Source organism: Halichoerus grypus, chromosome 7 (genome assembly GCF_964656455.1).
Source record: "Halichoerus grypus chromosome 7, mHalGry1.hap1.1, whole genome shotgun sequence".
Lineage (NCBI taxonomy): Eukaryota > Metazoa > Chordata > Mammalia > Carnivora > Phocidae > Halichoerus > Halichoerus grypus.
In genome coordinates this window covers 27,686,631-27,702,996 of record NC_135718.1, presented here as the reverse complement: position 1 = coordinate 27,702,996, position 16,366 = coordinate 27,686,631, and the positions used below count along the sequence as shown (strand labels likewise).

The window sequence follows — 16,366 nt, the reverse complement described above, 5'->3', positions numbered from 1 at the left end:
ACTTATTGCCTGACAAAGGTTCTGAGTTTTTAAATTAGAAAGTAAATCTTTTAAATGAGCTAAATTTGAATCCTGAGAACTCAATTATCCTTGGATTTTTTTCATAACTGTAAAATGTTTAAGGGCCACCATTTTCCTTTCTGCCTATTCATCCTCACAGGGCTGGATGCAACCTCGGTATGGAGATGGGCAGTGGTGAAATCTATCATCCCCCAGCCCCTGCCCCTGTCCAAATGGACCAGAAGGCCAAGGAGGGAACTAGCCCCTGCCTCCATGCTGCCTGACTGACCATACACACACCTCTACTCATCTTAGGGTTTAATGTGTATTAGCACACATGTGGACATGCTTGTACACATGCATAGGCCAATCTTATGGCTGCTTTACTTGGTAAGCCCTTATATTCATTATGATAGTAGCTAACAAGTGCTTACTATAGTAGAAATCATTATAAGCATGTTGCATGTATTAATTGATTTAAGCCTCGTAAACAACCCCATAGGGCTTTATAGGATTGTTTATAGATGAGGTAACTGGGGTACAGTGACGTTAAATAACTTACTCAGGTCACAGGCTAAGCAGCAGAACTAGGATTTGAACCCACGCAATACTGGTCCTAAAACCTATGTGCTCATCTAGCACTCTATACTACATATAATCTTTCCATCAGAGGAAGGGCATGCATCTACGGTCTCTTGTGGGGCTCCGTATATCTTGCAGTCTCATGCCCTGTGATGTAGTGATACATTTCCTGACAAGTCAGAACAAAGACCCTGCACCCTGGTAGAAAGTCACGCCTAGTAGGTATTCCTGTACTCTTCTTTGGTGTGTGTGTGTGTGGCCCTGAGTGCGGGCCACTGTTGAGCCACATCATCTGGGGATGCTGGGAAGGAAGAAGGTGCTGATGGCCAGAGTCAGAGAGATAGTGGATTGGGGAACTAGAGTTCATGCTGGACTTGGGTTCACGTTCATTGGAATCAGTGAGTTTACTCCCACCCATCCTCCTCTTGCCGCATCAGGGATCCAATAGGCATTGAGTCTGGCTTAGGGCTTTGACACATTAGGCAGATGTAGGGAGGGTGGCACCAGGATCTCTGTCAGAAGTGTTCCATGGATCAGGGGCAGCTGGCTTCCAACAGAACAGAACTGTGCATTTGGTCATTGAGAAGAGATTTGTCCCATATCTCTAGAATCTTCCTTCTGGAAAGCAGCAATGCAAATGAACCTAGCTGGAGGAAGCTAAAAAAGCGAAAGGATGGGCCCTCACACCCACCTCCCACAACCACACCGAGAAAGCAATTACTGAATCCTACACCACCACCCAGATCCAACATCATTACTCAACCCACATCACCAAGGAGACACCCATTAACCTAATCTCTGAGACATACATTACAAAAAAAAAAAAAAGATGCTGATATGATCAACGAACACAATAATTCAAAGCAGAAACACAGACATTGCTGCTAAACAATACTCAAATTCCTCCAGCTCAGTGTTACACAAAGTGCAGTCACCTCAATACAATATCACAAAACACCAAGTAACAAACCTTAAACCAGCTGCAGGAATGCCTCGGGGCACAATGCAATACAATGTACACCCAACACAATTCAAACTCTCCAGCCCACAGGCACACCCATACACAAAGGCTGAAATCATGTGGCCGCCAGAGCAATAGCACGGGTCGGGCATGCACAGAGATGGGGTACAGCTCCCAGCCCCTCTGCACGCCCAGCAGGAAACGGTCACAGCCACAGCCTCCCCAAGCTCAGTGCACTCCTGAGCCCCGGGCCCAGCGCAGCCTGCCAGCAAGCAGCAGCACCAGCCCGTTTCTCCAGCAGGTGGATGTGTCCAGACCATCACCTTCAATAAGGCCTCCGGGCTCTGGTTGCTAGTAAGAGAATAAACTGTCCCCTGAGCCTGCTTCCTGAGACAGGACAAATCAGCTCTATCCTGGCTGGGGTTTAATAAGACTTTGCTGTTACTGAAAATGACAGAGCTCCAGGGGTGGAGGGAAAGGTGGGGGTGGGCCGGGAGGGGGGCTCACCGAGCTGGGTGCAGGAATTCCCCCTTCCTCCACCAAGCCCTGCTTTCTGTGGCCATTCCAGAGCCGAAGCCCTCTTGCTGGGTGTTCACTGAGTATCGATTCAGTCTGCAAGCAATTTTAATATTTCTTCAGGGACTTTCCAGCAACAGCACAAGTCATTAATTCACCCTCCCAAATTGCTTATTCAATAGCAGGAACATGGCTCCTGAATAAAGTCCCAGAATTTATGTGACTCGCACGAGTCAGGAGGTCAAACAACTGTTATGGAGCGAAGTTAAAAATCCAAATAAAATATTGACACTTTTTTGGGGAGGGGGAGGGGGGGGAGTAAAGGTATTTAAAATAGGTTTTTGTTGCAATGCCCCCAGGATAAAGAATGGAAGGAGACTGAAGACAAGTTGGAGTTTATAAAATCAATGGAATTTATTGCACATCTACTTGGCATTTAATAATTCTCTCATTTCCACATCCCCCCCACCCCGTCCTAGCCATAGACAGAAAGATACACAGGTGTACAAGTGCACATTTATGCACATCAATACCAGTGCATGGACCAATATAAAAACACAGTTGTGATGTGAGAATCTCAGACACTCTGGGAAGGGACCAGTGCAGTGTGACCATGGCTTACATATTTGACAGAAATAGGCATAACTGGGACAAAAATTCGTGAAGTAGGTTCTGATAAATATATCCAGTATTATAAATGGTGGATCAATGCATCAGAGCTGACATGAATATAAAGATACACTAATCATAGTAGTAGTTTCTAGAAACATAGAAACACTTTTGTGTGCAGTACTGTTACACACTCATGTACATGATTTGGAAACTAAATAGATAAATAGAGAGAATTTGGAAACTCTACACCCAAAACCTACCAGTGCATATAAAATACTGAAACCATAGCCACTTAACCTAAAATTGTGGTTTGTTTGTAACATGGACATGCTGTTCATCAGATACAGGGGAGAGGCTAAGCATGTTTAGAATGGCTGGTATATGCAATTTCTGCCCATTGTCTACGCATACATTTGCTCAGTTGTCCAGATCATAAATGAGAAAAGACTATGCCCAAATAGTTAATAAACACAGATAACTATTAGTATAGAAATTTCCGGAAGAGGTAATATGGTTCAACCTGTAGACATTGGAGTCCCAGGCCTGTACCCAAAGTCTGGCTCCAGTGTTATTAAGCACGTGACCTTAGGCAAATTGCTCAGGCCACTCTGTTGTCTCCTTGGTATCATAGAGAACATGCCTATTTAATAGAGTCGTAGCTAGGATTTATTTTTTATTTTTTTATTTTTTTGAAGATTTTATTTATTTATTTGAGAGAGAGAGCACAAACTGGGAAGAGAGGCAGAGGGAGAGGGAGAAGCAGGCTCTCCGCTGAGCAGGGAGCCCGACGTGGGGCTCAATCCCAGGACCCTGGGATCATGACCTGAGCCGAAGGCAGCCAGTTAACTAACTGAGCCACCCAGGCGCCCCTCGTAGCCAGGATTTAAATGAGCAAACGCATTTGTCACAATGGCTGTCAGTTAATGAATATGAAATAAGTTCTAATTATTTCCTTTGCTATGATTATATGCAGCTCTTCTGTCCGGGCCCCACCTCTCATAGGTTCTACCATCTGTTCTTGGTATGAGTTATTCTACCCAGCGTGGGTTCTGGAGCCAGGTTCCCCACTTTAAATCCTGGTTCTGCTGCCTAACAGCTGTATGCCCTTGGGTTAGTTACTTAACTTCTCTGAGCCTCGGTTTCCACATCTGTAGAACAGTTAAATTAATCCACGTAAAGTGCTTAGCACAGTGCCTGGTACATAGTGAACATATATTAGCTCACTACCTTCCCAGAGATGTTATCCTTATTATTATTAATAATAACATTCGTTTGTTATTCAGCAAATAGTCTTTAAGTGCTAACATTCTGCCAGGCACTGTTACTAGGTGCTGGAAATACAATAGTGAGAGAAATGGGTGTGATATCTGCCCTTGTAGAGTTCAGAGTCTAGGGGAGGACTCAATGTGAATTGAATAAGCAAGAAGACAAGCTTTCAGCTCTGTGCTAGACCCTGAGGGGAAGAGGGGTATGGAGAGAAATAGATTGGAAAGCCAGGGTGGAGCCAGATTGGGAAAGATTTTGAAGGCCAGGCTGAGGAATTTTGAATTGATTCTGTTGGTAATAGGAAGCAATTGTAGGGTTTAGCCACATCACATTCTTTCAGGAGACAGAGACTGATGGATTGTTTTCGAATACTGGAGTCACTGGGCAAGAGGTGGGAGGGGCGAGAGGCCAGGAGTTCAGGCCCCACCTCGGCTGCTGCTCGGGGCACTTGCTCCAGGCTTCCTCCTGCTTGCTTAGGGAGGTGGGCATGCCAGGGAGGGACACGGAGCATGGGCAGGGAGGACTTGGTCCCAGCAGTGAGGCTACTCAGCACCTCTTTCACCATCACATCAGGCAGTCTTCTAGCCTCTGGACCTTCCCAAGCAGGACCGTGGGGTGGACAGCTGGTGGACCCCAGTTCTAGCCCGGAAGCACTGAAAGATGAGGGCAGGGCTGGTGGTGAAAGGAGCTAGTCTGGTCACGCTCTGGGCTTGGCATGCACTGCAGACTGGTTTCCAAATGGTTAGTTAAACACATTGCCCCTTAATTTTTAAACCTATGCATATCTTGAAGTTAAATCAATCCATATGCTTACCATTCATCATATAAACCATCACTATTGCCCCCTTGGGCCAGCCCCATGGCCCATCTAGCCTGGTAAATTGTATCTGGCCTGGGCTCCGGGGGACACGTGGTGGAAGGATTATCGCCCTTAGATCCAGTCTTAGAAGGCTAAGTTGATGCAGAATCTCTGAAGAAATAATATCTAAGGTAATATCTAAGGAACCCAGTGGGAATCTATCATCCTGGAATGTACAAAAACCTATTTTGAAATTATTTTTATTTTTAACCTATGATTTAGTTTCCATGGAGGGACTGATAGCTTCTTGAATTTTGGTTACTGGGTCAGTGGGAGTCAGGATCAGCAGACAGAGAGCAATGTCAATGGACAGATATGAGTAAGGAACCTTCTGAGGCTGCTAAGGCTTTCTCTCAACCCTCTCAAGTCTCCCCTATATAACCACAAGTATGGCTTCTTCACCCCCTGGCTTAAACACAGTCTTCTCAAATATTATAGAGTTTAAGAATAATCTGGAGAATTTGCTTAAATACAGATTCCTGGGCCTTAACACCATCAGAAATTTTAATCAGGAGGGCTAAGGTGGGCCCCAGGGGATTTGCATTTTAACACGCACCCCAGGGGATTCTAATGCAGGTGGTTCAAGGACAGTGGTTTGAGGAAACTCTTCGGCAAACTTTTCATCTCTCAGAGCTCAGTCATGCCTTCTGAGAAGCAACAAAGGAAGCAGAAGCTCTGGACACATTTGGGGGGAACCCTGTTAAGCTTGGAAGCTGTGCATTCCAGCTCTACCATGCTATAGTCAGACTGGAAGTTCCTGCCCGTACCTTCTCCTCATCAGCGGCCATGCTCATGCACAGACCCTGCCTGGCCTTTGGGTGGTTGTCCAAACTGAAAGCTGTAGGGCATGTGAGTGGGCGTAGGCAAGCCACTCTGACCTGCACAGATTGCAAAGCCAGAGCCTAGGAAGACAGAGTTTGCACAGAGCACTTCCGGGCTGCCAGTGGGGAGAGCAGGTTGGATGATGCTGTTTCCTCTGTGAGGAGGAGGTCCTAAATTTCAGGGCTTTAGTTCCTGGGATGTACCGAGGGGAAATCCTAGTTCCTTAAAGTTCTCGGGAGTAGGGAGAGGTAGGAACCATTTTTAGGAGAGGTGAAATTTTCCTGGATAATCTATGATGTCTCACTTGAGGTTCTGCCATGAAAAGTCTCCAGCTGTTTGCACTGCTCCAGCTGGACTCGGGGCTGAGCCAGGGACATGTACCTGGTAGAGGCAGTTCTCAAAGGCCTGTGTTGAAACGATCATGTGCAGTCACCGGGCAAAATATCCTTTGCTGAAGCAAATACGGTTTTGCCCTCTGGAATGATCCAGCCTATATAATACCCAGGAAGCCTGAAGGCCCTGGCAGAGGCCCCTCCCCCCACTCACCTGGCTCAGTGGGTTGTGGGGCCAGCTAGTCTGAGATGTTCTCTACCCTGGAGTTCCCTTGATTTACCAAATCAGGACAGACTTTCCTCCTATGAGGAATTAAATATTTTCTGCAAAAACTCTGAAGTCGGCAGTCTACCCTAGGACAATTTAAACTGATTTATACATGTGTACGGCACATGTATATAGACACCTGACTTCTTACCCTAAAGACCCTTTCAGCAAACCAGTAATATGACCAAGCCTGGGGCCAGCCTGCCGTTCTACTAAGAAGTAATTCCATCGTGAGGAAAGCCGCCTGCTCTAGGCAGCTGGACAGGATTTTATGGGGACATGTTTGGAGGTCCCATGTATACATCACATTGTCAGCAGCTGGTTCCAACAGGTGTTATTACTCCCATTTTAGAGAAGGGAATACTAACTCTCAGGGAGCCCCTTACCCTTTGTTTCTTAGAACACAACAGAAGAGGCTGGAAATAGAATCCAAGAGTTGGGATTCTGGGCTTTAGGGTATTTCTTTTCTGGAGGGAGGATAGCTTGGTGGTTATGGGTATGGGCCCTGCATTTAGTGTCCTTGAATTCAAATGCCAGACTTGCCATTTATGAAATGGGTGACGTTGGGCAAATTGCAACATGCCGTATCTCCAAAATGGGTTGCTGTGAGGATTAAGTAAACTGTTTGGGGCATGTAGAACATTGCCTAACACATAGTAAATACTCAGTAGAGAGTGGATTTTATTCCCACTCCTTCCTTAGCTCCTGCTAAGGAAGCATTGCTCCTAGAAATCCTGACCAGCCTAGTCCTGGATATGCTGCCACCTAACTCTCTCCAAGGTGAGCTGTCTGAGGTCACCTCGATGCTAATAGGACCTCTTCTTGTCTCCACCTCAGGGGGAATTTTTGCACACCATTTATTATCATATAATACAATGCAATATAATATCATACATAACATAACATAATATGATAGGTAGGTTAACTTGGAAACCCTGAGGCGGACCGTGGATGGATGGATAGATGAATAGATACATTTGTACTAAGTATACATACATTATATCATTCTATTGATTTGTAAAAAGTTCCCGGTCTGCCTGGCTGTAATGAGATTTTTGAACTTTGCGTGGCGATCAATGAGTGGAATATTATTGGCCTGGAGAATTGATATACCTGCTCTCAGTGGCTTGTTCTGCTCGCAGGCTGCCCCGGCCCCCCAGGTGTACGATTCTAGCAGACACTTAACCTTTTTTACAGTGTCATCAGGCTAAAAGGAATCTAATAGTGACACAGGACTTGTGCTCAGCACTCTGCCACTATTGCTTTCCTGTCACAAATAATTTATAGCCTTCTATTTCCATCCCTGAGCCTGCACCCCAGCCCTGCCTCCCGCTTTCCCCCAGCTCCCAGGAATCAATAACCTCACACAGCCACAGTGGGACTTCAGGGTGCAGAGAGACAGACAGACAGACAAAGAGAAGGGAGACCGACAGAGGGGCAGAGAGAGCCACGGGGGAGAGAGACAGAATGAAACCAAGAGGAAGGAAGGAGATGAGGAGGAGGAAGTGGGAGAGGGAGGAGAACCAGAAGAGGAGTAAGGATCTCCCTGGCGCTTTCTTAGAACGTGGAGAGCTCCTCAGTTTCTTCATGAGTTTAGCAAACTGTTAATAGGAGACTCATTACATGCTTTCATTCTAACTCACAGAGCTGATGAAACTGTTTTGATCTCCAGCTTGGTGGGAGGTGGAGGCCTCCTGGGAATTTAACCAAAGAAAGAGTGACTTCACCTGCCTTGTCATCTATACTTGGAAATGCTGTCACAGCCCCCTGGCATCTACTGGGCCCCAAAGAAGCTGCTGCTCATACTGTCTGTGGATCCCTCCCAGGGCTCCCAGGCAGGGGACCCTCGTCTGTCTTGCTGAGAGTCTCTCTGATGCACCTGCTTTGGGGTCAGGCTGTGACCCCTGCTGTTGCTGCTTCGGGTCTTCTCAGCGCTCTGTCCAGGGCCTCCGTAGCAGCTGCACTGACCAGGCTGGACCGTGTTGGGCGGCGAGCCTCCTGCTTGCACCTGGCTCGGTCCCTGGAGAGAAGGCAGCCGGTCCTGATGGTCACCCATAGGAATACTACTACTACTGGTCGTTGTTATTATTATTAGCATTTGCATTTATTGAGCCAAGCGTCATACTAACCACTTGACGTGCATTATCTTATTTAATCCTCACAACAATCCTAGGAAGTGGGCAGTATTATTATCTTATTTTGCAGATGAGGGAGTAAGAAACTGTCAGGGGTTTCACAATAGTAACAGAGCTGGGACTCAGACTCAGGCAGACCGGGCCAAGAGCACATCCCCTTCTTCCCTTTGCCCTAGTCACACCCTTGCTAAGTTCCTAAAGTCCCCCATGCTGGGCCTAGGCAAAGCCAGGAAAAGGGGGGGAGGAAGGGTGCATCCCTGTGAAGGAGAACATGCTGGAAAGAGAAGTGGGGAACAGGGGTCCTGACAGGGCCGTTTTCCCATGGCAACAGGAAGAGAGATGGCCTCCAGGACTCCCCACTGCTTCCCCCCAACCCAAAGATCCTTACCTGCAGACTTGACTTGAAGGCCAGACCTGCCTGGGGCCTTGGAGGCCATACATGTGTCTGGCTGACCTTGCAGTACCAAGAATGAAAAAGATGGGAAAAGAAGGAGGAGAAATGGGGAAATAATATCAGACAATCACCCAAAGCAATGCTTCACTTTATCCTTTTAACCTCTGGTGATAATCCCATGAGTTGTCGGGTTGTGTACGGGATGCAGGTCGGCAATCGATAACCACCAGGTATCCATGATCCCAGTTCTTAAGTTTCCGGAGGTCAGCTCTGGGGACTAGTAAGTGCCCACTGCCTGGGGGGCACGGATGGATACCAAGAGCATTAGTGACTCACACAGGCACCCTGCCCAGCTCCTCTCCCGTGCACCCCCAAGCCGCTGTCAGGGAGTAGTGATTTTCCATCACTTGCTGCCTCAGCTAAATCTACACCAGTGCCCCAGGGGTCAGAGTCTCTGGGTAACAAAGATAGAAACTCCGCAAGGCCAGCCAGTTATCTGAGTCAACCAGCCCCAGCCCTGCGGCTGCCTTAGTCCAGGGCTCATCAGCCCGCAGGCTAGAGCCACCCACAGCAGGCCCAGTGAGATCCCAGAAGCTTTAGCTGCAATGAGTTCGGAGCAGCTGCTTTGAGCTGCATAGCGTCCCTCTAGACTTTTCCTGTAGACCAGTCTAAATGGGCCTTGGCTACCGTCTGATCTTTCCCATGGTGATCACGCTCCACACCTTCCCCCAGCTCTAGGGAGATGAGCTTCCCTTCTGCCGTGCTGAGAGAGAAGAGCTGTAAAAGCGCCTTTTCAAAGCTTTTGACCACCTCAGGCTGTACCATCTCTTGCTAGATCCTCCCGGTGCGTCTCCTTGTTCTGCCTCGTTCTCTCGGTTGTTCCGCATTCTGCCAGGCAACTTCAGGCTCTGCCCTTCCCCCCACCCCGTTCTTCCTCTTCAGCCTGCCAACATATCCAGGTCTTTCCTACCCTAAACTGCCTTCCCTCCACTCAGCTGCCAGTTCCATCCACTGGCTGCCACACCTTCCTCTCCTCTCCTTTTCTACAAACTTCTGAAGGCACTAGTCTATTTTCACTGCCTCCCTCACCTTCTATTCACTCCCTAACCTCTTTCGGTCTGGCTCCAGTTGTTCCAGTCGCTTTGTTGAGACCGCCGTCCCCCAAATTCCCAAATCTGTGCCTCTTCTTATTCTCACTTCCCTCCAGTCTTTACATTGTCATTGATGCTGTGAATTATATTCTCCTGGAAATGTTCTTCTCCATTGACTTAGGTGAAACGGCCCAATCCTGGTCCTGCCATTTCCAGTGTGACCAATTCTGAGCCCTCTGCAAGGTCAGGTTCTTTTCCCCCGCCTATGAAAGTAGGTGCCCGCCAACACCCACTCCTTCGGCCCCTTGTCTCTCTCAACACTCTTTTTCCCTGACAGTCTTAGATCTGTGTCTGCCATGCCATCTGGACGCTCCCCTACCACCCCAGACACTGCATGTCCAAGACAGAACCAGCCACCTCCCTCCCTCTCTCCTCCTGACAGTGGTACAAACCACCAGCCTTGCAGGTACCCAGAATTGAGAGTCTTAGAGCCGTGGTTGACTCTGGTTAGTTGCTAAATCCTGGTCATTCCGCCTTCACGGTCTCTTGCAGACTCTTTCCTTTCTTTCCCGAGACCTCGTGCCTGCATGTTGCTTTACCAAGATCTCTAGTTTCAAAATCCCTCATGGCTTGAGACTCTCTAACCCTGGTTGCTGCACGTTGAGAGAAGTATGACAAAGTCACGGAAAGCACCCATTTTAGAGACTGCGTTCTGCCTCTGCCCTCCCCAACGGTGTGTGGTCTTGACTAAGCCACTTAACCTCTGTCAGCTTTGGTTTTCAACCTGCAAGATGAGGATAGTAGTATCTACTCTGGAGGTTGTTGGGAGAAGGAACAGTAGTATGTATAAGTAATATAAATTGCATATAATACTGGCACCTACTAGATGATCGACAAATGGAAACTCACTCTTTATCATCGTCACTTCCAAGTTTCAGCCTTATTTCCTCTTTCTCCTTTACGTAACTCCACTGTTCCTGGCTGACCGGTTTGGGCTTTAACCGCTAAGACTCACTCGGCCTCCATGCTTTTCTTCTATTTCCCTCCAGCACCTGCTTATAATGCCCCCACCCCCACCCCGCCACGGCTGCTTTGTTCATCTTAGAACCGTAATATTTTTCACTGGGAACGAGACCTTCGAGATCCTGTAGTCCCACCTTTTTACTTTACAGCTGAAGAAACAGAGGCCCCGAGAGGTAGAATGATGAGCCCAAAGCTATTGTGGCGGATGAGAGGCAGAGTCAGAAGCAGGACTCGGGGCCCCTGCCGAACTGCCTGCTGACCTTTCCACTCTCCTCCATGCCTGGGGTCCCTTCATCTGTTCATCCCTGCCCTCCTTTGAAGGTCTGTGTGAAGATCCACCTCCTCAGGGACTTCTTTCCTAGTCCACCACCTGCAAGGGGCTGGGTTCCTCCTCTGCCTCCTTCTAGCGTTTACTGCCAGGCCCCTCAGGGCTCCTTAGCTTTCTCTGGGTGTGTGTCTTCCCTCTATCCAGCTTCGTCTCCGGCACGGTGAGGCAGGCGCCTTATCTCTACTGCCTGTGAGCGCTCACTTAAACCAGAGTGGAGTCCACTCATGGCTTCTGACTCACCCGGCTGGTTTGGGTGAACTTGGCCCACACGCCGCTGTGTAGGGAGGGGCAATGCCACGGGAGAAGTTGCTTCAAAGGGTACCTATTCTGACTAAGGGGCGGCGGGGAGCATCCCTTGGTCTTGGCCCCAGCGTTGATCTTTTGCCTCACCGAGCCGTGGGCTCCTCAGATCACTGACAAGCAGGCCCAACCCCAGCCCTGGGATGTTTGACCCCGCCCCTCGCCCCAGAGTGCACAGGGTGGGTGCCAGGCTTTTCAACTAGGCTGGTAAAGAAGCTGTGATCTGAGTAAGACCCCAGAAAAGCAGATCATTGGGCCAGCGAGCTGGGCAGGGACAGGGCAGTGAGTGGGCTTAGGAAGAAGTTGCTCAGGACCTGGCATCTGGCAAAGGGACCATGTGATGTACTGAAATCTCAGGGACAAAAAGCACCACCTGTGACCCAGCCCTTTCCTGGCTATTTCTTTTTAGCTCAAGACACAGGGAAATCTCACCCTGTCCCCCAACTCTAGAGGACTGTGATACAGTCCCAGTAGGAAAGCCAGCTCCAAAATGATCTCCAGACCCAGGGAGTCCTGTTGCCAGGAAGAGATATGATGTGGTTGAGGAGGGAAGGGTGGGCAACAAGCCACCAGGGCAGCCCCACCCCCGAAAGGGGAAGAATGCTGTGCTGCACTCACCCTGCTGCCCCAGTCCTTGCCGCCAAAAACCAAGCCACAGCTCAGATGGTGCGCACCGCAGGAGAGAATACCCACCACCTCTGCCCAGCGGCACTGGGCCGGATCCGCGGAGCCACCGGGAGGGAAAGCGCATGTCTGGCAGCGGTCAGTGAGGGCAGGGGCACAGGGAGCAGATGGATGAGGAAGGAGCTGGGGAGCTTGGGAGAGCCCCTCTGCAGGGCTGGGCTGGAGCTGGGGCAGGCAAGAGCAGGTGTGTGACGTGTGATGCTGTCGTGATGCTGTTGCAGGATCATCAGGACCAAAGTTCAGCAGCCTTTCCACCCAACGCCGGATGGGGCCGGGACGGGAGTGACTGCCCCTGGCCACACCATTGGTAAGAGATCTCAGGGAAGGGAGGAAGCGGGGCCCCACCTAGGAGAGCCAGGCACCCCCCCCGAACAGCCCACCTGCCCACCCACCTGAGGTCCCAGGCCCCTTTTCCCAGCCCCCACTCTCCCTGAGCTCCTAGAGGTCGGGATCTCCTCCAGAGACTCGCTCACCAGGACTGCTCTCTGCCTCCTGCCCACATCTCCTTGCAGCTCCTTGTCTGTCTCTCTGTCTCTGTCTCTGCCTCTCTAAATCAAGACTTTCCTTTAGCTTTTCTTCTCCTCCTTCCTCCTCCTTCCTCATCTTTTGTTTTTATCTGATTCTGTCTCCACTTGCCCCTTTCTTTCATATCTACCTTCTTACTGCATTTTGTAATTTTTTAAATTCTTTCTCTCGGCGCCTGGGTGGCTCAGTCGTTAAGCGTCTGCCTTCGGCTCAGGTCATGATCCCAGGGTCCTGGGATCGAGTCCCACATCGGGCTCCCTGCTCAGCAGGAAGCCTGCTTCTCCCTCTCCCACTCCCCCTGCTTGTGTTCCTGCTCTCGCTATCTCTCTCTCTGTCAAATAAATAAATAAAATCTTTAAAAAAATAAAATAAAATAAAATTCTTTCTCTCTTCTCCCCTCCTCTCCCTTCTCTCTCTTCCCTCCTCTCTCTGCCTTTCCCTTTCTCTTTTCTCCTCTCTGTCCGTGTGGCTCTGGATCTGTTCCCATCTCTCTGCTCTGCTCCTCAAGGCCTCTTTCCTCTGAACCCATCTCTTCTTGATCTATCTGTCTCTCTTCCCTCCCCCCTGTAACTCTCTGCTGCTCCAGCCTCCTTATTTACTGATCCTTGCTCATGGCCTCTCGGAAACATGACTGAGGCCCACCAGAACACCAGCTAACGTCCCCTCCCATAGGGTCTTCCCTTTGACGCAAGGGCGCTTGGTGCTGCTAGTAGCCATGGATGAGGCCTGGGGCGTAAGGGGCTGAAATGTGGTTATACTTGTCCCGCTGCCCCTCTTGGCAGCTGTCCCCTTCTCTCTCGACCAGCAGGAAGTAGGAATGGCTGGTCCCAGCCCTCCTGAAGTTGGCAGGAGCCGTTGTTTCTGAGGCCATGTTACAGTGTGCGCCGGGAGGGAGGGTTGGGCCAGGCTGTACCCTGAGTTGATCACCTCGGAGTGAATGTTTTCACTAGTCTGTGCCCTGAGGGAGGAATTAGGAACTTCTCAAGTGATTTCAAGACCAGAAGCAACTGGGAGAGCCGAGCTGTGGCCTCCTCGGGAATATCACGACCATTCTTGTATCTCCTAGAGGGTCAGACAGATCCTAGAAAGCCACAGCCTCAGAAACAGGATCGGTAAAGGCCAGCCCAGGACACTAGAGAGTGAGCTGGGGTTTGTTTAGAAGGGTTGGCCCGGCCCCAGGGATTGGTGAGCTATGCAAGGAGGCCTGCTAGGAGCTGTGCTCGCTGCAGAACCACCGAGTCACTCTCTAGATGAGTCAGTGTTGGTGTGTCCATGTATCCTCGGGAAGTGAGTTTAAGGGCCCAGCGAAGTCTCTAGGGCTGTGGAGAAGGCCTGGGGTTGACTGGTCACCACTTAGCCTGGGGCTTGACAGAAGTGAAGAGCCTGCACTGTGTATAGCCATGCATTTCCCTCTAAACCTCAGAGGACGAAGGGGAATATGGACTCCCCATCCCTCTTACTGCCTCTGCTTCTCTCGGCCCCCAGCCTTGGGGCTTTGGCCTGCGATCACAGCTGTTATCCTGATGGCATTTCCTCCTTACTCTCGTCCAGTTCCCAGTACGGCCTCCCCTCCTGTTTCCAGCGCCTCCAATGATCCAGTGGGATCCTACTCCATCAACGGGATCCTGGGGATCCCTCGCTCCAATGGTGAGAAGAGGAAACGTGATGAAGGTAGGGAGGAGGGAAGAGGCTTGGCTTCCCTGTGCATGCTTTGTCCTTGGACTCAGAGCTCCGGTTTCGGCCCGGCTTTGCAGCTGCTCTGCTGTGAGATCAGTTTTAGTAGCAAAGCCCAGGTCCCCCCACTGTCCTGCTGGCTCCTGGAAAGGGAGGCGGGCTGCTGGTAGGGCCCTCAGCTTCACCATCTGCTCAGCAGCCTCAACGGCCTCATCTTCCGCTGGGACTACCCCTAATATCCCAGTGGGGAACCAGGGGAGGAGCATGAACCATGTACCTTGGGAGCGTTCGGGAAGTTGGGGGACAGCTGATCTCTGACCCAAGGATGAAAGGCCGATCTGCCCTTGTTCTTACCTGATCCCAACCCATCAGAAGATGGAGGTGTGATGTCACGTGCAGCTGACCCGGGGGTCCTTTCTCTGTGGCACATGGATTCTGCCCCCCGTTGAAACCACTCAGGGAGCTGGACGTGGGCCCTCTGTACTCTTCCCTACGGGAGGAGACACCACTCAGGCTCCTCCCTGGCCCTTCCCCTGCATTCCCTATAGTGCCTCAAGGTGCAGCCAGGCTGTTAGGCAGGGAGTTCAGGGGAGGGAGAAATGAATAGGAGGAAGAGAGGGGAAAGGACACGAAGAGGGAGTGGTGGCCACGAGCTTGGGAGAAGGCATTTTATAAATGTTGAGACATGAGGGGTCCCTTGGTGACCATCTGGTTCTCTTCTGATGAGGGAAGGGCTCAGGGCACAGGGCCGGTAGGCCCAGACCGACGGAGACACCAGTGTCTGGAGCCTGCTTCCTGTCCCAGTCTCATGGTCCCTGCTAGGGAAACAGTAACCTTCTGGTCTAGGGAGGGTGTATGATTTTAAGGGTATCTCCCACGAAATAGACAGAATCCTCTAGAGATGAGCATAAAGGGGGACCACATATCCCATTAGCCTGGACAGTCCCAATTTATGCCTTTTGTCTCTGCATCTTGGCCAGTCAGCATCTCTTTTTTCTCTCAAAAATGTCCTGTTTGGACAATAAATCACATGGCCATCCCAAGCATAGACAAGCCGTTGATTGGGGCAGCATTAGAGGATAAGGAACAGAGAAAAGGGACAGAAGTGAGATTCCCTGGGCCCAGGCTGAGGGCAAAGAGAGTGTGAAAGCCCCGGCCTCCAGCAAAAGGGACCGAGCATGGGAGAGGCCTAGGTCTGGCAAGACAGTGATGACCTGGTGCTGGCCTCCTTCCAGAAGCCCTAATAGCCTCGTTTCACAGGGAAACAGCTTGTCTGGCTCTATTTCTCCTTCTTCCAAAATATCCAAACCCATTTGGCTGCCACGGCCTTTGCCACTCACTAAATTTCATTGTGGTGGTTTTGGCAGCAGCCCCTGATGGGCAGGGGGAGGCTTCGGGAAAGGCGCTAGGTCCCAGTTCTCCCTGGGGGCTTCCCACACTCCCCTTAGCCAGGCGCCCTGGCACCCTGAGTGGTTTGGAAGATTCTTCCTCAGGCCCCAAGAGTTTCCCCTTTCACCTGCCTTTTTTAGAGTGTGAGATGTCCAGCAGGCGGGGTAGGGGGAGGCCACAGGAACCCTCCCCCCCGCCGCCGCTGTGTACTCTCCCCTATTGGTCTGCGGTTGGGGCCAAGCATGCCCTGTTTCCTGGACTCCTATGGGCCATAAGAGGAGGCCAGGGGTAGGGAAGCACCGGCAGGAGGCTGTGGCCACCCAGGGTCAGGCCCAGCCGGCCCAGAACAGAGTGCTCTCCTCCCTGCAATTGATCACATTCATTGTTTCAAGTCAATTCAATTCAGTGAACCTTTCCTGGGCATCAGCTGCAAGAAAGGCTTGAAGACCCCAAAGCAGAACAAGATATGATTCTTGTCCTTAAGGAGCTTACAGTCTAGTGGGGCGTGTAAATCACGTGAGCCCAGAGAGCAGAAAGGCCCATCAGATAGCTGTGTTGTGATGGAGGTCTGGGCTGCAGGCCACGGGAACTCAGAGTCAGGAGGG

General features: G+C 50.4%; 1 protein-coding gene across 4 annotated transcripts in view; it reads left to right on the top strand.

Moving 5' to 3' along the window:
- The window catches only part of PAX2 (paired box 2), a 76,284-nt gene that overhangs the window by 18,477 nt on the left and 41,441 nt on the right, over positions 1–16,366 (top strand). For all 4 annotated transcript variants that reach the window (XM_036065120.2, XM_036065118.2, XM_036065122.2 and 1 more), the window contains exons 4-5: positions 12,395–12,480; positions 14,250–14,369. In XM_036065120.2, the coding sequence (XP_035921013.2) occupies positions 12,395–12,480; positions 14,250–14,369 (206 nt within the window). The remainder of the gene's footprint in view (positions 1–12,394; positions 12,481–14,249; positions 14,370–16,366) is intronic.